This window comes from Macrobrachium rosenbergii, chromosome 56, assembly GCF_040412425.1.
Source record: "Macrobrachium rosenbergii isolate ZJJX-2024 chromosome 56, ASM4041242v1, whole genome shotgun sequence".
Lineage (NCBI taxonomy): Eukaryota > Metazoa > Arthropoda > Malacostraca > Decapoda > Palaemonidae > Macrobrachium > Macrobrachium rosenbergii.
Window position 1 is genome coordinate 24,838,168 of NC_089796.1, and position 21,490 is coordinate 24,859,657.

General features: G+C 45.0%; 1 protein-coding gene across 1 annotated transcript in view; it reads left to right on the forward strand.

Moving 5' to 3' along the window:
• LOC136836065 (RING-type E3 ubiquitin-protein ligase PPIL2) overlaps window positions 1–21,490 on the forward strand; it is a 153,946-nt gene that overhangs the window by 105,896 nt on the left and 26,560 nt on the right. The window contains exon 11 of the mRNA XM_067099991.1: window positions 9,365–9,467. Within this exon, the coding sequence (XP_066956092.1) occupies window positions 9,365–9,449 (85 nt within the window). The 3' untranslated portion in view covers window positions 9,450–9,467. The remainder of the gene's footprint in view (window positions 1–9,364; window positions 9,468–21,490) is intronic.

Consider the following 21,490-nt stretch of genomic DNA (forward strand, 5'->3'; position numbering starts at 1 on the left):
CAAATCAAAGTTACTGGTGGGTCAGTAAATGAAACTCTGATATAACTATTTTAAATACAAAAATTTATTTCTAAATTCAAAGATTGTACATGACATTAACAGTCTCAGGGAAATTTATTATTACTTGAAAACAAAACAAAATTAGATTAAATCTGAATTAATCATCAGTCAAAATTAAATAAGAAATTAATTTATTAATTAATAAAAAAATTATTCAAGTAAAATTTAAATTGTTAAGTAAAAAAAGTTGATTGAAAGGAAATACAAGTAAATTAATTCCCATGTGTTAAACAAAATAAGGCAGTTAAATCAATCATATAAAAATGTGGATACAAAAGACACAGAAATATACTCTGCAAAAATTAAATATAAAAATGTAAAGCAAAACATTAAGGCAATAGCAAACACACCACATATATATAAAATTCTTCAAAAGATAAAGCATAAAACATACAACATGGAAAAAGTATTAAAAAGGGAAAAAGTATCTGTACGTACAATCACTGTAAATATTATTTTTAGTGCACTAAAAACCAATAATTATGTTACAATACCTTGGTACCAAATGCTTCGTGTCTTTAATCAGGCGCCGTTACGTATGTACACTCAGTAAAATACGCTGTTCAGATAACTCAGATATATTTACTAAGGAATTAAACAGTTAAAAGTAATGAGGGACCCTTGTCTACCAAAATTATCAATTACGTTCCAACAGGACATATGAAGTCCGAGAGAGAGAGAGAGAGAGAGAGAGAGAGAGAGATCGCAGCTCCTTTCCGCATGGATAATGGTCTCTCAATGGGCGTCTATATACGTGATAGAATTTTCCACCCAACAGTGTTTTGAGCGAGCCCCAGTGGAATGCATTACTTCAGCAGTTTTGAATATTGACTAAACAGGTTGCCTCTTTATAGAAACAACCACTCTCTGTCTTTCTCTCTACACGCCATGCATCGTCCTTCTCTCAAACCATACAGTATTTAATCACTGTAACTTTACTCTAACTCTGTTATGGCTTATGCACATCTGAACATAAACCTATACAGTATACAACAATACACACATACACACCATGACTGAGGGTAGATTACTGCATTATGAAAAGCACAGCATAAGAAAATATATATATATATATATATATATATATATATATATATATATATATATATATATATATATATATATATATATATATATATATATATATATGTATATATATATATATATATATATATATATATATATATATATATATATATATATATATATATATATATATATATATATATATATATATATATATAATATAATATGAAAATTGGTGCCCACCCTTGAAATTTTTCTGGATCCGCTAGTGTTTTCAGGAAAGGAAAATTAGTTTATGCCCCTACAGAAATAAAAACCAACACCTTTTATATAGGAGTATCCTTCAGTGTGAGCTGGAAATTTCACTGAGCTTGATAACCAGGTAGTTAATTGGTGGTTGCAAGGGTTCAGTGGGGAATATCCCTCACTTACCTGCCATCTCTAAGCACTTTTTCTTCGGCCTTCATCTGCTGTAGAGGTTTTGTTGTGCTCTCCACTAGACTGTTCATTGAACTTTTTATGAGCATCTATGTTCATTGTATAATTATTAACTAGTATTTTTTCACATTTGTCATGGTGATAAAACAAGACCAAAGGCATTTTGAGCATCATGAGTGGTCATGTAGGTGTTTCATGTCCCTTGTAAGTGCAGTATTTATCCTCTTTAAGTATTGTTCCTTTTGCAGGGGTGTCATGCACTATTCTTTCCCCCTGTAAGGAGTACTCAGGTTGCTCTTCCTCTCTGGAAAGAGAAGATGGTAGGAATAGGAAAAAGCTTAGGAAGCATTTCTTGGCCTCCTCAGGGGGGAAGGAGGGATATACCCCTAGTGACACTGCTGAATCCTGCCAGTTTCATACTTCTCACCCCTGCTGTAGTCCTCCCCTTGCCATCTGCGAGTACTGCTCCTTGTTGGTCAAAGGGTTTTACTTGTAATAGGAATGGTACCTACCACTCGCTGTCTTCAACCCACACACTCCACTTGCCATCCATTACACCTATTGATATGTCTGATGTTCCAGGTACGCTTAATATTCTTGGAAGTTTTTTTTTTGCAGGGTTCCTGGGTCACCCAGCTGTGACTAAGGAGGTAAACCTGCTTCTGCTGCTATTGGTTCAGTTTCTGCTAAGTAGCAGGAAAGGGAAGAAGCATTCCCACCATTCCTCCTTGCCAAATTCATCTTCCTCCTCTTCATTTTCTGCCTCCTTTCATAGGAGAAAGAAGAGTGGATATCCAAGAACGCCACTCACGGGTAGTCCCGTAAGGCTTCAAGCAAGCACTATTTCTAGTCTCAGGAGGGCGGTAGCTCTTGGTCACCTGTGATTGATTGACTAGCTTCTGGCTGGGCTAGCATGGGTCTCATTTAGCATGCACAGCACTTCGTCTTGGCTTGTCCTCTTATGTTTCGTCAGAAACACTCATGGTTGAGCCAGTATGGCCTGTTCAATCTGCAGATCGTGTATTTGCGAGCACCAGGGTTTCTTCAGAAGCACACTGGGTTGAGCCTGCACCACCAGCTTGCTTGGTGCATGCTTGGTCCATTGACCATGCTTGTGTAGGTAGTGGGTTTGGCTCTTCCACTCGTCCTTCTTTAGAAGTACTATAGGTTGAGCCTGCACTACCTGCTTTTTCAGCACTTGCCCAGTCTCCAGATCATGTGCATGCCAGTAGGGGCTTCATCTTCCAGTATGTAGAATCTCCTCTGGTGTTTAAATTCAGGAGAAAGGCATCAGGGAACTGGCTGACCATGAAATCAGTGTGTTCATCTGGCACAAAACACTACAAGCATGCTGGGACCATGGCAACCTGAAAGTCTGTCTTGCTTCAAGATTACTTTGCTCACAAATGAGCATGATAATGTGAAAGTGCCATGCCAACTTGGCTTACATATCAGTACCAAGATGATTGGTTTGTTTGTGACCATGCCACTTCCTACTGAGCTCAGCTGTTCGGCAAAAGCTCAAGGAATGTGTTTGCATGTTGTGTATGCCTGTTCCCCTGTACTTTCCACTAGCTCATCTGCTATTGGGTATAAGGAGTTGTACAGCTAGGTTGGATATGATTCAGAACTTTGTTCATGGAAAGGATCTTCCATGACACATGCTTCCAGAAACAGGCAAGGGAGCAGACATGTATACCTAACTCTCTCTCAGGAGAGGACCCAGCTCACTTAGCTGAGAACCAGATGGAACCAAATGGCCCTTTTCATCCAGAACCTCAGCAATTGAGCTGGCTTTGCACTTTCAGGAGATTATCATGCTCATTTGTGAGCAAAGCAATCTTTAAGCAAGACCATCTTTCAGATTGCCTTGGTCCCAGCTTGCTTGTAGTGTTTTGGGCCAGATGAACAGTTTGATCTCATGGTCAACCAGTTCCCTGATGTCAAGTAGATTGAGCAAGCTCTTTCTCCTGCCATTAACACACCAGAGGAGATACTACATTATGCAGTAGTATCATTGCAGAGACTTCCCTTAGTGTTGAACTCATCAATCTGTGGGCTGTCAAACGTCCTCCCATTGGAAAGACACTGCCTTGAGGGTACATCTGTTTTGTGCTTCTGAGTGATCATGGCTTCTTTTCAGGCTGCTTTGTGGCTTAGCCTATGATCAAGCTCATTGGCAGACTTGAGTGTTACAGGTGTTCCATCTCAGGATGAGAAGTTGAAGTTCAGAAGGTTGATTGTGTTGGGGGGAAGTCATTGACTTTCCTCTCATACCAGAGTGCCACCCTTTGGGAAACTTCATTTTGAGAAGGCATGACATGGTTTCATCCCTCTTTTCATGGTGTGTCACTAAGAAACAGTTTAGTGTTGGGCTTGCTATTACTCTTTCCTTAGTTTAACATGTAGACAGCTGTGGAGAAGAGAAGATCAGATGCACCACGCAGTGTTTTTAAAGCCCCCTGCAGGTTCAGAGACATCTATGGTGAAACCCTCTGGTAAAGCCCACAGGGTTGTGGACTGAGAGGAGGCATTTTCTTCCTAAACCCAGCCCAGTAGCCTAATCTTCTTCTTCAAGATTGGTGGGGCAGGGGATCTTCTCGCCATTCTCTCTGCCACTGTAAGAAAGGAGGGAAAGTGAAGAAGAAAGAAAGGGGTCATTGAGGATGGCAATCCCCCTCCTCAGGTGCCATGAGTAGGTGGATGCTTATCTAGCCATTGGGCAATGTAGCAGAATTGAGTTGGAGCCCTGGGTAGTCTCGGTTCTTTAATTCAGCTACCATATTCCCTTCAAGGACCACTACCTTCCCTTTACTAGAGCACTGATACTGTTCTGGACTTGTCCTATAGATTTTCAGAAATCTCTAGCCTTGTCAGTGGAGGTGATGATGGAAAAGGGTGCCATAAAAATCATACGAAACCAGTCTCTGGGGTTTTACGATTTTAGTGGAGAAGGAACTGGGGGCTCAAGATTGGTCATCGATCTCATTGCTGAATGAGTTTGTGTTAGACTTGCTTCAAGGTGGAGATAGCATGGTCAGTGCTAGATTCCATCAGAGAGGGCAATTTCATGCTTTCAGTAGACCTGAAGGACTGTCTACCAGTTCAAAGCTTTCTGCATCAGCCTGGCAACAACCTGACTGGGGTTACCCAGGTTTTCACCTTGGTTTCAGCTTGGATCTACTACATTATCTGGACAGTTGGTTGGTTCTGGCATCCTCCAAGATGCAGTTGCTCTAGAACAGAGATTGCCTCCTGGTTTTTTGCCATGTAAGCTGTGGTAAACTGGGAGAAGTCAGATTTTATTCACAAGTAACAGACAAAGTACTTGGGCATGGGCATGCTCATAAACTCAGCAGCAGCAAGAGTTTTTCCATCAGACTCTCATGTGGAGAAGCTCAGGAAGGTGTAAGGCATTTCTGGTCTTGGCAGGAATAACTAGCTCAGCTTTGACACTTTTGCATTGGCCACCTGTTGTCATTGGAAAAACTTTCTGCAATAGTATATCTGTCTGTGTTTGCTTCAGTGGCACCTGAAGTAGCACAGGTCTGCCATGAACAGTCCTCCCTCTTGACTTGTGTCCAAGTGGGGAGATCAGATAGGTGGGGAGACCAGAGAGGATTTTGCTTGGTGGCTGAATGGGAGTTACATTGAACTCTTCCTCTCAAAATGTACCTGTTCATAGATGCATCAAAGAAGGGTTGGGGCACTTACCTGAATGGCTCTTTTGTTTCAGGTGTGTAGGAACAGGACATAACTCATCTCTATATCAATGCGCTGGAAATGCAAACAACATTGTTAACCCTGCAGGCATTCAAAGAATGGTTGATAGGTCACTCACCAGTGTTGATGAGTGATGCCACCATAGTGGCATTTGTCAACAGGCAACAATTTCTCTTCCTCTCTGTCAGTCGGTAGTGCAGGTGCAATAATGAGTGGTTCATCAGGCCATTGAACTGTCAGCCAGTGTATTTCAGGCAGGCCAAATGTTCTGGCAGACAAACTCAATCACCAGGGTCAGTTTGTAGGGATGGGGTGGTCCCTACACCCATGAATGGAGGAGAGGCACTTCAAACACTTGGGGACACTAGTGCTTGATCTACATGCCACATGGTTAAACAAAAAGCTCCTGTTACAGATCCCCTGGCAGTGATGAAGGATGCCTTTCAACCCCCCTCCCCCCCAACAGCCTGGATATTTATGCCATACTGCCTTTCAGCCTGATTCATCAGGTGTTCAACAGGGTCTTTTAGCACTCCAAGTCTCAGGATAACCATGATTGCTTCTTGTTTGCCACATGCCAAGTGGTTTCCTGATCTACTAAATCCTGGCCAAGGCACTGATAGAGATTCCCCCATGGTCTACTCTCCTCTGTCAACCACGCATGCAAACTGTTCACTCCCTCCAGCTTTGCATGTGGAGGTTATCCAGTGTATCTTGCAAGAGAGGCTTTTGTCGCAGGACTGTGAGGGAGGGTGGGGGGATGTCTTGGTACATCTGTTGTTCCTCGTTGAACATGCATGAAGGAAAGTGAGCCATCTGTAGTTGGTCATAGAAAGGGTCTCTCTCTGATTAGAGTTCATAGAAAGGGTCTCTCTCTGATTAGAGTGTCTGTTCAGCTGATTGCAGGCTTCTTAGTTTTCCTTCAGTGAGACAAACACTGTTTCTGTGAAAAAAAAAGGTTATCACTCAGTCTTGAGCCAGGTGTTATAACTGAAGGCCTTGGATCTTCCCTTATCAGTAGAGTTATCCATGCCCATGAGATTTAAGTAGTTATGTTCTCCTTGGGACCATCATCCCCTAAGTTAGATGCGACCTTCATTGTCTGCAGCCTAACCTGAGGCCTTATGAGCCCTTAGGGGGAAGCATCAGACTGAGAGCTTAAACTCAAGACTATCTTTCTGCTAGCTTCAGTGCATGCAAAGTGTATCAGGGAGTTACATGGCCTCCCAATTTGTCTGGCATTCAGTGGAATGGGATTCTGTCAGTTTCTCTTAGGTTCATAAATATGTGAAGAGCACTTAGAACCTGAGGTTGTTGACAAGAGATTTGAGAGGTTTTTGGTTTCTTCCCTCCAAGACTTCATTGATGTTGACCCAGAAGAGATACTTCAGTGATCAGTGTGAGCTGTAAGTTACTATCTGGAAAGGACCCATACTCTTTGCCTGGTGTCAATGCTTTTACAGTAGTACAGGCAAGCATAAGAAAGAGGTACTGTACTCTGGAATGCCCTTTCTTTATGGCTTTGTGAGGTTTTCAAAGGAGTGAGGATGTCAGTCATTATACTCATGAGAGTCCGTAAGGTAAGGGGCGTGGGATAGTCCCTTGCTTTTCAGAGGAACGTCTTTGGTTTTCAAGCAATGAGAGCTGGTGCCTTTGTGTACCAGACAACCTCCACTTCATTCTACCTGAGGGCTACTTAAGGGACATCACCCACAAGTTCCTGGATACATTTTCCTTAGGACCTGGATGGCTGCTCAACAAATTGTGTAGGCACCCAGCTGTGTTTGGACAGAAAACTATTTTGCTAGTATCAGTCTGGGGTTATGAATGAGAATGACTTACCCTCCTTCTTTCTCTTCTCCTTAGTGGAGTAGCATCTAGGTCGAAGTACTTGCTGGATAGGACCAAGATAAAGGTAGTGACACTTTGTGCACCCATTCTTAAAGCTCCTTCTTTAAGATGCATCTCCCCCTCCTTTTTCCGTCAACAAGGTGGGGAGGGGGACCCAGTTATAGAGCTGTGCTGTATTCTGAACCCATCAGTTTGTATTTGCCAGAAATACCTGTCTTCCAACATGTATTCTCTTACAGGGGAATTACATGGTTCTTCAAAACCTTTCCTTACTTGAGTGAGGCTTTATACCCTCACTCAGGCCCAGGGTCCTTCTCTTCAGTCATCCCTATTCCAGACTGAGTAGGAGGTTACAGGAGTCTGCATCTCTTGCTTGCTATCATGACTGGAATCATAGCATTTGTAGGGTTGTTTTCAACTTCCTTTCAGTTGATAGAGATGACCTCCTACCAGAGGGAGTGATTCTCATATATAAAAGGGGATGGTTTTATTTCTGTAGGAAAAAATAACAGATATTTAAAGTAATTTGTATTTTTCTTAAGCAAGTAAGAGCCTTTTAACACAATTCCCACCTCAGCAACTCCACTCCATCTCTGATTCCAAAGGAAAAAATTCTTGGATTGGCAGGTGAGTGAGGGGTATTCCCCCACTCACCTGCTTTAACTAGCAGTTAATAACCTTGTTACCAGGTGCAACAACTGTTTCCAGCTTGTATTCAAGGTTATTCCTATATAAAAGGCTGGTTTGTATACCTAGAAAAAATACAAAACATTTGAGAAATTTGTTAAGATTTTTTGAGTAATATTGCTGCAAATCTCATGCCTGATGAAGATTTGGACCCATCAGTATATATCGCATAGTGTGGACTTTAAATTGTATATGTTCTATTGCTTGTGTGTGAGGTTCAGGGTGTATGTATAGTTTTAAATAAATATTTGAATTGTGTGTAAGTTCATATGTTCTGCATAGTCCAAGAGGAGGTAGTATTTTTTCCTCCCCTATGCATTATTACCAGGTCAGGGTGAAGTTAGAGGTGGCTCACCACTTACAGTTTGGATGGAAGAGTTTGGGGAAGCTTACATATTGGCAACCCTGTATACTTGGTACAAGAACATATAAAAAGAAAGTAGTTTTGGAACCAGAAAAACACAAGGTCAATTTTTTTCCAGTTTTCCTTGACATACAGTACTAAAGAATTAAAAACATTAAAAATAATCATTGTTCAGGTATCCCTGACATACTGAACAACAACCAACAAATGAAAAAATAAAAATTTAGAAAAACTTCAAATTCAAGTGGAGTCGATGATACAGCAGCAGCAGATCTTGTGACTTGACAACAGACTAAGAAAAAGTGATTTCAGTATTCTAGAGGTAATGATCACATTACCAAGCTTCAGTGACCAGACCAACTGTCGCCGAAGTTTATCTATATAAAAGACAAAGGTTTTTATTGTTCTGTTTAAGCATATAATAATTTTGCAATACAGTACCTAAAACCTCTGGATATGTGGATGATGAAGTCACATTGTGAGATACAGTAACACCCAGTTTGGTTTGCCATTATTATATTGGGAACACCCTGGGCCCCAGTGGACATTTTTAAAAGTATAGTATATGGAATCAAGGTCTAGAGAATATGAGGTTGCCCACCACAGAGGTCAATTGGGGGACATCGAGGGTAAGTTGGGTTGAACCTTCTGAAAGGTAAGTTCTGTGACATCAACAGTGCCCACTATTGAGAAGCCAGCAGTATATAATGCTTATTATATTTTACTAACAGTTTAATACTATCGTTAGTCTTTCATAAAATATGGATTTAATTAATATTTGTATCCCAGAAATTTCCATACAGTGGCATTAGAAAAATATTTAATTTAAAAAAGTAGATATTCAAAGATACATGTCTTCTTAGGAAAATTGATGTAATATCTATGTACAACCAATTGTTGGTATGGTTTCCCTGCACAGTAGAGGATAAGCTTTGGTCACTGGTGGGTTGACCTGCATTCTTTAGACCTTGTGTGGTACTTCAGGAAATTATTCCCAGATTGGCTGCCTGAACATAATCAGTTTTCCTCTATAATCTGACAGGTATTTATTTTTAAATAAAAAGATATAATTTTTCATCAGACTTAATTTAACTTGAGATTTTGTTTGTATCTATGAATACTATGTAGTTCTCTAAGTGCCCTTTTTTAATGATTTTGTAGTTTATTTTTTAAAGTTTAGAAAGATATTGATTTCTCTTTTTCTTAATCTTTCAGGAAAGAAGAGATTCAAGTAGCTTCGCAACAAAAGAAGAAAAAGAAAGATGCAAAATATAATTTCTCAGACTATAGTGTATTTTAGGAGGATTTTTTATGTAAGGTACATGAAAATTAAATTTCCAATTTAATATAAGTCATTTCAGTGAAAAAGAGAAGTGTATAAAAATTAAATGCTTAAAGGCTTGATGATTCTTTTACAGGAGATTCAGAAAATTTGATAGGGAAAGGCACAGAGGCACTAATAAGGAACTACAGTAACATATCCATAGCACAGATATATTTTTATTATTTTAATAGTTTTAATGGTGCTTCAATAATACCTCCAGATTTGCTGATCTTATTTATTGCTTGGGTAAAGTGAAAATGTTAAAAAAATTCTGACCAAGTTTTTGTAAGAGGTATATTTTCCACCCTTGATATTCATTGTTGCTGAAAATTGGACTGTCATATAAACTGTGTTTAACTGTGTTTTTTTATTCTGAGATTGGTTCATGTTTAACTGTGTTTTTTTGTATTCTGAGGTTGGTTCATGGGGGTTATTCATCTCATACCCAGGGGTCAAACAGTTGTGACAAATTCAAAGATGGAGACAGAAGGTTCGCATGTGGCACATTTTTGTTTTTGTAATGAACACACCTGAGTGCAGTAGTGGATTTAATCTTTTAATTTATTATTATAGGATTCTTGCTGTGGTTTGGTCATAGTAGCTGTAGCTTTGTGCATTATTACATTGTTTGGAATGAATATTACCTACTGTTAGAGTTAGCATTATCTTCGCGCCATTCGGTGCAATCGGCATTTAAAAAAAATCGAAAATGCGCTTGGCTAACTCACTATGACTATCTTGGTATTCACCTGTTTCCCACCAGATGGTGCTGTAACGTTTATGTTCTGTCATATTTCTTCATGCCGTCTTGTTAAATACATGGTCATGATCAGCTTTAGACTATATTTTGATGATTTCTGGCTCATTTCTCCTGTGCTGTTGGCGGGTGCCTGGCAAGCCGCTGGGCTGTGTGGCAGTTGCAAGGAGCGGAATGGTGGGTAGTGGATGCCCTTTGGGTAGGATATCTACTTCCATTTGACTCCCCTCCTCCTCTCTCCAGTCATCCTGTCCTACACCTGACTTATGCCCAGGACTCTCCAAAGCACTCAGCTCTTCAGGAGGAAGTGAAGAAGATGATGGACAAAGGAGCAGTGGAAAAGATAGTCCCTCCTTCTGCGGGGTTCTTCATTCAGATTGAAGATGAGGTTCAGAATGGAGACGCCCCGGACAGTCTTAGCAGCCGTAAGGGACAACAACTTTATGTTAACTATAGACTTGAAGGATGCCTATTTTCAGATTCCTATCCACCCTTCGCCCAGGAAGTTCCTCTGCTTCAGTCTTGGGGAGCAAGTGTCCCAGTTCAAGGTTCTTTGCTTTGGATTGACAACAGCGCTGCAAGTGTTCACAAGAATCTCTACCCTAGTGTTGGCGTGGGCTCATGCTCAGGGGATTCACCTGTTGAGATATCTCAACGATTGGTTGGTCTTAACAAGTTCCCAAGAAAGGCTGATTTGGGACAGGGACCATCTTCTCCAGTTTTGTCACATCCTGGGTGTCTTGATAGATCTGGAGAAGTGCAATCTTCTTCCCAGCCTGAGGATTCTGTACCTGGGTATGGTAACAGACACAGCCTCGTTGAGGGTTTTTCCATCGGATCAGAGGGTAGAGAGGTTCAGAGCAGTGGCTCGCTCCTTCCTTTTAAGGGAGGAGCAACCAGCTCACCAGTGGCAAGTAGTTCTGGGCCTCTTGTTTTCTCTGGAGAAGTTGGTCCCTCATGGGCATCTCCATATTCGGTCCCTGCAGTGGAGACTGAAGGACTTTTGGTCCTCAGCAGGAGATTCCCCTCAGCTCCAGGTCCCTCTGTCGGCAGAGGTGAGAAGCGACCTCCTGTGGTGGTTGGATGATCATAACCTGACAGTGGGAACTCCTCTTCATTCGCCCCTTCCACATCTTCTGTTCTTGGATGCATCCTCTGAAGGTTGTGGAGCCCTCAGGACAAACAACTCCACATCAACATGTTGGAGTTGAAGGCTGCCTTCCTGGGTCCTCAGGAGTTTCAGGAGAGGGTGGTAGGTCACTCCATTGTTCTGATGTCGGACAACACTACAGTGGTGTGTATGTGAACAAGTGTGGGGCACTGGTGTCACGCCAACTTCACTCTATGACGGTCGAATTACACCAGTGGACGATCAACAACTCGGTGGAGCTCATGGCCAGGTACATTCCAGGCAAAAGGAATATAGTGGCCGACAAACTAAGTCGTCAGGGACAAGTTCTAGGTGCAGAGTGGTCTCTGCATCAGGACATAGTGGGCAGGCTGTTTCGTCTATGGGGAAGACCCATGTTAGACCTCTTTGCCACAAGGTTCAACCGGAAGCTAGAGGTTTATTGTTTGGTGGTCCCAGATCCTTCACTGTAGTGGAGGATGCTCTTCAACATCCTTGGGGCAACCTGGAAGTTTACGCCTTCCCTCCGTTCTGCCTGATCCGTCATGTCCTGAACGTAGTGATGAGTTCCAAGAATATCAGGATGGCCCTAGTAGCTCCTTTGTAGCCTCAAGCAGAGTGGTTCTCAGACCTTCTGTCTCTGCCCTCAGCGGCAACGAGAGAGATTCCCCCTTGGCACAATCTTCTCTGCCAACCTCACGTAGAGAGATACCACCAATCTGTAGGGTCCTTGTCTCTTCATGGCTGGAGGTTATCCATTATCTCATATGACCGAGAGGTTTTCCTGGCAGAGCAGCAACTCAGATGTCTGGCTACCTCAGGAGATCTTCGTCAGCCGTTACCAGGGCAAGTGGGCTGTCTACTGTGATTGGTGTCGTCGTTGGGGTCTCTCCACTCAGAACTTCTGTTTAACAGATAGCTGACTTCCTAATCTATCTCAGGACAGAGAAAGGCCTTTCTGTTTCTGCTATTAAGGGCTATAGGGCTACTTTAGGATTAGTTCTCCGTCTGAAAGCTGTGGACATCTCTTCATCCTGGGAAATCTCTGTTGTTCGAGAGCTTTGAGCAATCTTGTTCTCCTAGGGAACTCAAGCCTCATATCTGGGACCTAACTCTGGTACTGGGTAGTCTCACTCGAGCTCCGTTCGAGCTGCTGAGTCAGTCGTCAGACAGGGATTTGACTTTTAAAACAGTCTTCCTCCTGGCCTTAGCTTCTTCGAAGAGAGTTGGCGAGCTCCATAGTCTGCATTGACATCAAACACACCAGGGTTTGGGAGTTGGTTGCTTTCGAATTTGCCCTGGAATTCGTGGCTAAGACTCAAAATCCCTTGGTTCAAGATGGCAGATTTGCCTCGTTCTCCATTCCTTCCCTTAGGGATTTTGTTGACACGGTCCTCAGGAGTTACTGCTTTGCTCCATCAGAGCACTATGTTGTTACCTGAAAAGTGCTCGTCACCTAAGACGTAGGTGCCATAGACTTTTCGTTAGCACAGGCCGAATCAAGAAAGAAGTTTCCAAGAATACCATTTTGTTTTGGCTATGTGAGGTTATTAGACAAGCCTATGCCTCATCATCAGGTTCTCTCCATTACTATACATGCTAAAGCACATGACATCAGAGGAGTAGGTTCCTCTCTGGCATCTAAGAAGAACTTGTCCATTCATAGGATTTGAATGCTAGTTCTTGTCTCTTGTCAGACTACTTTCACTTCCTTTTACCTTAAGGACATTGCCCACAAGTCCTTGGACACTTTTTCCTTGACTTTTTGCTTTCTCTCGTCTTCCTCTGTGTGGAGGAAGTGAGGAGAGAGCTAGCTTTGTAGCTAGATGAAAGGAACCTCTCTTTAGGGTACCATTGGGCACTCCCCCTCCCATGGTGCTCTTGTTTTTCAGACGCATATGCTAGGGATAGAGAGCACACCGAAGAATATTCATTACAGGTGTGTGGGACCAGAATGACAGACACCCCTACATGAGGGTTCTGGAACTCAGGTGGCTCTTTTGGTCCAGCAAGAGTTTTGGGCCTGAGTAGTGGGGCACTCCATGGTGTTGACGAGCAACCGCACTACGGTGGTAACATACGTCAACAAGTAGGCAGGATTGGTGCCCTTCTAGCCACACAGGTTGACAATGCAGGTACATGAGTGGGCAGTAGCACACTCGGTGGAGCTGCCAGCCAGTTACATTTTGGGGTCTCGGAATAGGGTGGCAGGCAAGCTCAGTCACCAGAGCCTAGTTTTAGTGATGGAGTCCCTATACCAAGGCATTGTGGAGAGACTCTGAGTTATGAGGAGTCATAGCCATGATCTCTCCATAAACGGTATGACAGAAGTAACTGGGGTGATCAACATGCTCTGATCACCCCGAATTTCGGTTTGACTCTGGTGGCTCCCAGTGGCCACTCACTGACTGGTTCCCAGACCTGCTGACTCTATTTTATGAGAAAGATTTCCCCAGGGCAGAGCCTTCTGTACCAGCCGCATGTAAGAGGTATTACAAGGCAGTGGAGGTGATGGCACTTCACACCTGGAGACTGTCCAACATCTCCTGCAAGCAAGAGGGTTGTTTCTCAGCGCATACCAAGGTGATGTCTGGATACTTGTGGAATATTCAGTGGCTGTACCCAGGGGAAATGAACAGTCTTCTGTAGTTGGTGTAGTTGATGAGATATCTCTCTGATCAGAGCTTCTATTCAGCAGGTAGTGGACTTTCTTGCCCTTCTGCACCATGAGAAGCTTCTCTTTGTCTCGGCCATTAAGAGGGTTACAGCTGCCCTGGGCCAAGTCCTTTGGTTAGAGGAAATAGATCTCTTGTCCTCGTGAGGGATCTTTATACTTTTGAGAAGTTTTGAACAGTCTTGCCCAGTCAGGGAACTCAGGCCTCTGAGTGGATTGCGATTCTCGTCTTAAGGAGCCTAACTTTTTTGCCGTACGAGCTGTTGAGAGGGTCATCAGACAGAGTTCTTACTCTAAGACTTTTTTTTACCCTTCCTAGCTTCACTCAAGAGAGTAGGGGAGCTTCATGGCCTTTGATGATAAGCAAGTTGGTCCCGGAATTTGTAACCGAGACTCAGAATTTGTAGGCCCCTGATGCTGGATTTGAGTCTGTTTCAATCCTCTCCTAAAGGATTTTGTAGGTATGATAGGAACAAAATGCCACTTTGTCTGATTAGAGTGCTGTGGCACTACCTTAAGGAATTCGGCATATGTGGCCTGAGTGTCAAAGCCTCTTTGTTAGTACCGACTTAGCCAAAGAAGAGGTGTCCAAAAGCACATCCTCTTTTGAGCTTCGTGAGACAGCAGTGGGCTTGCTCTTTGTCTGACAAGGTAAACGGGAGTTTGGTCCGGACGAGAGATCGCAAAGTTAGGAGCATCACCCCATCCCTTGCATTCTGGAAGAACCTGTCAGTTCAGCAGGTAATATGGGCAGGTATGTGGTTGCACCAGACCACATTTACCCCATATCATCTTCTGGACTTGCCCATAAGTCTTTGGACACGCTTTTCCTTGGATCATGTGGGGGCTGCCCAAAAAGTTGTCTGGTTCATCTGGCTCCCTTAGGGGACATCTGCATCTCATCTAAGGTGTTCGGTAAGTGGGAGAGAGGAGTTGTGAATGACTGGTCTCCTCCCTTCTCTCTTTTACCTGTCTCTCTCATTGGACAAAGACAGGTAGATGGTTTGGATGCATCTCCCCTGTCTCTTTAGACAAGGGGAGAGAGGGATAGACAATAAACTGAGCCTGTTGGTGTTTTAACAAGTTTTATTGTCCCCAACACTCTTGGGTTCTTCAAAGCCTTTTTCCAAAGCACAGGCAGTCCTAAGTTTACAACGGGGGTTCTGTTCTTACGCCGCGTCGTAAACTGAAAATTGTCATAAAGCAAAAATCGTCATAAAAATCCAAAGAAAACCTTACTTTTAATGCTTTTGGCGCATTGAAAACAACGTAAACTGCATTTTTATTGAGTTTTTCATAAAAAAAAACCTCAAAATTTTTATTATTCTGTCGTTTTGGGGCCATATTTCTTCCGTCGGATCGGCATCGTAACCCCGGAACGTGTCGTAAACCGGGAAATAATTTCTGATGAATATATTTGAAAAGCGTCGTAACCTCGGAACGTCGTAAGGGACTGCCTGTAATGGTGCAACTCATTACTCTAAGCCCAGAAGTCTACCAGTTGCATCATCCTTTATGTCCAACATGCTAGAGGTGTGGGATTCCTTCCTCAGCTCTTCCAGACCAGGAAAGTATTCCCAGGTGGGTAGACTCAAACTAGTTGGTGCAGAGATTTACTCAGATTCCACCCTCCAATGGGTAAGTCTCCTATGTGAAGACTGAAGGTTTGTATTTGTGTAGGAACAAATAGCAGATTTTTAAAGTAATTTGTATTTTTCCTACCATAAAAACCTGAAGATTTTTACATTTACAGCCCACCTCAGCTGCCCCTTATTCTGAAACCTGGGCCAAAAGGCAAAGTGGAGTGCAGACCAATGAGTGGGCAGGCTTCTCCCCCTACCATCAATAATTAACAACTTGTCTGAAAGTTAAATGGCTGTTCCAGCTCGCATCCACAAAGGTAAATCCCTATGTAGAAACCTTCAGGTTCGTATGTTAGGAAAAGTACAACTTACTTTAAAAATTTGCTATTTTGATAGTGTGGTTGCTTGTTTCATCTTCAACGAGTTACCCTTCCATGGTCTACCAGAGCTCCATGATGACCACACTAATATCAAAGAATTCTCTTTTAGCTGGTCTAGTGGCCGGGTATTGTGTCACAATGATAAACACTATAACAGGTGATGGAGTATGTAATGGGCTCAAAGATAAGAGGGCACTTTCCCTTGTCTTCAGCGAAGCTGAATCCAGTTTTCCAATGTCAAAACCTGCTAGAAGAAGAAGTAATTATTGTGCATGCGCAATCTGCCATATTGTTGACAAATGTACCGGCACATGACCAGGAAGCCATTACTCTTTCGTGATCATTACAGTGCAGTTTACTGATAGTATCAGTACCCCAAAAACATGGCTTTTCTTTTTTTTCATTAGCGAATATCTAAAGATGCAAGTTAGTGCTTAAGTTTGAGTTCCAGTTAAAATTTTAGTTTTAGACTTTTGGAATTGGTAATTAATTTGTGTGAAAGCTGGAACCCGGCGTTTCTTGTTAACACATGATCGGCGCTTCCTTATGATGCTGATTGCTAGTTGTTCCTACACAATATACAAACCATCGGTCCTTTACATTAGGAATTACTTACAGAGGAGCTGGAAACAGCCGTTGAACTTTCAAACAAGGTGGTTAGGAAGTTAACTACCATCCGGGAGGTGGGAGGCCTGCCTCCCCAGATGTAAAAATTCCAATTTGCTTTTGGTCGTCGTGTGGTGCAGACGTGTGTTCCTTCGCTCTCTACCCTGATTGTCATTTTTTCCCAGTGGGATCTTTCTTTCTTTGTTGTTGCTTGTAGTATAAGTGTGTTTGTGATTTTGATCATGTAAACCCACGAATCTGACAAGCCTGTTTGTAAGGCCACCTTCCCTCAGTGTGTGTATCCTGGGGTTGGCGGCAAGAAGTGCGGTAATTTCCACTCCTATGTTGAAGTTGATCCTTATGCCATCTGTACCTCCTGCAGGGGACGGGATTTTTCTCTTGATTCTACTTGTGCTGAGTGTTGCTCCTGGTCGGCTGACCAGTGGGTGAAGTTTGAAGGGAGGAAACAGTATCAGAAGAAGGCTGCCAACCCTTCTTCCTCGTTTTTCTCTCCCGGCAAGCTTCCCCCTTCTGGCTGTCTCTCCTTTTTCTTCTTCACTCACTTTGTCGGCGTAGAACGGGGGTTGGTTTCAGGACGATCTGTTGAGGGGGAATTTTTTCCCTTGAAGCCAGAGGAGTCTCACACCCCTAACCCGACCTTTTTTCCTTCAGGTATGGTGGTCGGGCATCTCCTTGGTGAGCAGGCGATGGATTTGAAAGCAGCTTGGCTCTCCTTGGGGCTTTCAGGCCCTCCTTTCCTGCAGGGCTTCCAGTCTCACATGGTGAGCTCTATGGTGGTGACCCACGCTGCTCCAACCACAACCACTACCACGGTGACGATGACAGCGTTTGCGAGGATGCCAGTGACTGTCTCCATGCACTTCCTAACTCAAGTGTCTTCTGTCTCAGCATCCCAGCATGCGTGCCCTTGCCTCCGGGTTTCGCTGTGGCCATGCCTTCCCATGCTCTACTGTCAATGATGGTCACCTCATCTGTACCCCGTATGGTGGTTCCTGCTGCTCTGCAATCTCTGCTCTGGGCTGTTGTTGCTGCTCCTCCTGCCCTGGCTGTCCTGGCCGCTCTAGCTGTTACTGATGCTCCTACCGCCTGGGACACTCCTGTTGCCCTGGCTGCTCCTGTGATGTCTGCTGCTCCCTCTTGGATGGAGGACTTGGCCGCCAGCCTAAAGAAGATGACGAAGAGGAAGTCGAGGAAGAGGTTCCGTAAGGTGTCGTCGTCGTCGTCTTCATCGACTTCGTCTTCATTGTCTGTTACCTCCTCCCCTTCCTCTTCTGAGGCTCGTCGGCCAAAGAAGAGGAAGGCTGCCTCCCTCCACAGGGGAAGCAGTGGGATCTCTCGTTGGCTCTTCCTGACCTTAGGGCTCAGGAACCGAACCGCTTACCACACCAGAGTCTTGTGTTTTGGGAGCTGCAGGCACAGACCTTGGTTTGCACTCCCATCGCCAGTCCTAAGAAGCCCACTTCTAAGACTGGTGCTGTGTCGGGTGCTTGACAGAGTCAAGTCACTCCAAGTGCTCAAGTCTCTATGGAGTCTCGAGCATCCCGAAGTGGTGCCAGAGAGACCTCTCACCGTCCCGGTTCAGGCACAGGGTGAGAGAAAGAGTTGAGACATGCAGGTGTCTCGGTTCTTCCTGCGGGCACTACCACCAGTGCTTGGCCAGGTTCCTAACCTGTTGTCTTGGTCCCGAGAGTCCGAACACCTGGAGAGACAGAGAGGAGCTCCCCTGTTCAGTCTTCTTCTCTCAACCCGAAGAAGACTGGGGCACGTCAAGAGGACAGCGCAAGTTCTCACCAGCCAGCCGTGCATTGGACCCCGGCCAACCCCTGCAGCGTGGCTCTGATCGCGCGAACCTCTCCACTCTCCTTGGGACAGTGCTTCACCAAGGTGTAGATGCTCTCCTGGACCCATGTTGCTGTCATTACCGCTGGTTGATAACTGTGCATGGCCCGCCCTTCCTGCTGGTTCTGCTGGCAGGACAGGTGGGAGTGCCCGATCCTCCTCACCTGTCCCCTCTACCTCCTGGTAGTTCAGGGTGGATCTAATGGATCTGCCCAGGTTTTCTCAACTACCGGGAGAGTAGAGTGGGAGGGCCACAACCTGGAAGGACTCAAGGGTCCTCTTCCTCAGGATGGGGACACCCCTGAAATACAGAGGACCTTTGCAGAGATCATCACGCTGATTCGTCAGCACAATGATCTCGGGGAAGTGGCCACGGCTGCTTCTGTGGATTGTACTTTGTGCCTTGAAACCTTTTAGGGCCCTAAGAAGGAACCAAAGGTTTCGGTGGGGCTGCCATGGTCCTTGCTTGTCGAGGGGGTGCTTGACTAGGTGAATAATCTTGTTCCTGGGCAGGAGAATTCGCTTTGGTTGAGCTGCACGGACAAGCTTGTTCCCCCCTCCTCTGCCTTGACAGAAGTGATTTTACATGCCCTCAGAGGGGTCCTTGCAGACCAAGCAGGTTGACCTGGACCTGGTTCTCTAGGTTCAGGTCTCTTGCTGCACACTTTGTTTCAGAAGGTGTTTCCCTTTCGCAGCAAGAGGAAGCAAGCCTGGAGGCTACCACCATGGCAGCCCTCCAGGCAGTCTCTTGGCTGGATCTGTGGTCATTCACAGTATCCAAGGTGGCTGCCTCCTCAGGTGCTGTTGTCCCTGGAGAGGACTCCACCTTCAAGAGACTGTGCCAGTCTGAAGGTAGAGCCATTTCCTGCCTTGCCCATCAGATGGCAAACCTGTGGGCAAACCCTGGTGTTGAAGAGAAGGGATGCTGTCCTGACTCGGATCACCAGGTCTCTTGGTCCCAAGTCGGCATTTAACCTTAAGGAACAGACCGTTGCTGGGTTCTGCCTCTCTTTCTTCCCTAGAGAGTTGGTGGATGCTGCGGTGGACAAGTGTTGGGCCAAAGACAGTGACTGCCTTGTCCATCAGGCAGTGGCTAAAACCTCCAGGTCTTCGCGTGCCACTGTAGCCGGACCTTCAGGTTAGGCTAGCACTTTCTCGGCACCTGTGGGAATACCCAGCCTTCTTCTTCTGCCGGAAAGGGCGCGCAGTTGCGCTCCTTTCAGCCCGCTTTCCAGTCCGGAAAAGGGGGCAAGGGGAAGAAGAAGGAGAAACGTAGGGGTAGCGTTCCCTTCTAGCTGCTGCCATTAGTGGGGGTTACCTGTTGAGCCATTGGGCAACATGGCAGTGATATGGAGCCAAGACCTGGGTAGTGGATGTCCTTTGGAAAGGATATATACTCCCCTTTGAGTCTCAGCCACCCCTCACCAGCTCACTGGTCCATCCCCCAACCTACGTTCCTGGGTCGCCGAAGGATCTCACACTCAGGCAAGAAGTGCAAGCCTCAACGGGGTTGGAGACCGATCATAGACCTCTCTCCCTTGAACCGATTCGTTCACCAGACTTGGTTCACGATGGAGACGGCATGCTCTGTGCTCACCTCCATCAAGGAGAACAACTTGAAAGATACGTATTTCCAAATACCCATCCATCCATCCTGCGAGTACCTTTGCTTTATCGTTGGGGAGACGGTGTTCCAGTTCAGGGCAGTCTGTTTCGGGCTCTCAACTGCTCTTCAGGTGTTCACACAAGTGTTCACCCTGGTGTCAGCGTGGCCCCGTTCGCGCGGGATACATCTGTTAAGGTATCCCAATGATTGGCTTGTCCTGGCAAGCTCCCACTCGCAGTTGCTTCAGGACAGGGCTTGGCTCCTCGAGTTTTGCTGCAATCTAGGAATTGTAATAAATCTCGAGAAGTCTGATCTCACCCCCAAGCAGAGAATAAAGTACCTGGGCATGCTGATAGATATTGTAGCAGCAAGAGTCTTCCCCTCAGACTCTCATATCAGCAGGTTCAGGAAAGCAGCACAGCTGTTTCTGTCTCGATGGGAGCAGCCAGCTCAGCAATGGCAAGTCGTCATTGGTCACCTGTTGTCCTTCGAGAAGCTGGTCCCTCATGGGCATCTGTGCAGTAGAGACTGAAGGAGTACCGGTTGCAGTCTCGAGACCCTCAATCCTTTCTCATTCCTCTCTGAGGAAGTGAGAGAGGATCTAGACTGGTGGCAGGAACCTCTTAATAGGAGTATGCCTGCATACTCCCCCTCTGGACATGCTTCTGTTCTCAGATGCATCGACTGAGGGATGGGGCGCACACTTGGAGGAGTTGCTGACTTCGCAAGTGTGGAACCGAGATGACAAGCACCTTCACATCAATATCCTGGAGCTCAAGGCGGCCTCCTTCCTGGCCCTCCAGGAGTTTCAGGGTCAAGTGATGGGACACTGTGTGGTGTTGATGAGCAACAACACCACCGTGGTGGCATATGTCAACAAGCAGGGGGGGTCTCGTATCCCTTCCGCTGCACCAGTTGGCGATGCAGGTGCACGAGTGGGCAGTGGCTCACTTGGAAGAGCTGTCAGCCAGATACATTCCAGGTAAGAGGAATGTAGTGGCAGACAAGCTCAGCCGCCAGAATCAAGTGATAGGGACGGAATGGTCTCTTCACTCGAACATCACCAAGAGGTTGTTTGATCTATGGGGGCGTCCAGTCATAGATCTGTTTACCACCCAGTACAACAGAAAACTTCAGGTCTTCTGTTCTGTCATGCCAGACCCATGGGCTGCTGTGGAGGACGCTTTTCCAGCGCCCATGGGACAACCTCAACATCTACGCCTTCCCTTTGTTTGACCTGATTCACAGGGTGATCAGCCAAGTGCTAGTCACCCCGAATTTGAGGATGATTCTGGTGGCTCCCAAATGGCTGCAGGCCTTTTGGTATCCCGGCCTGTTAGCTTTGCTCTCCAAGGCACTGAGAGAGATTCCTCCCTGGCCCAACCTTCTGTGTCAACCTCACGTAGAGTGTTACCACCAGGC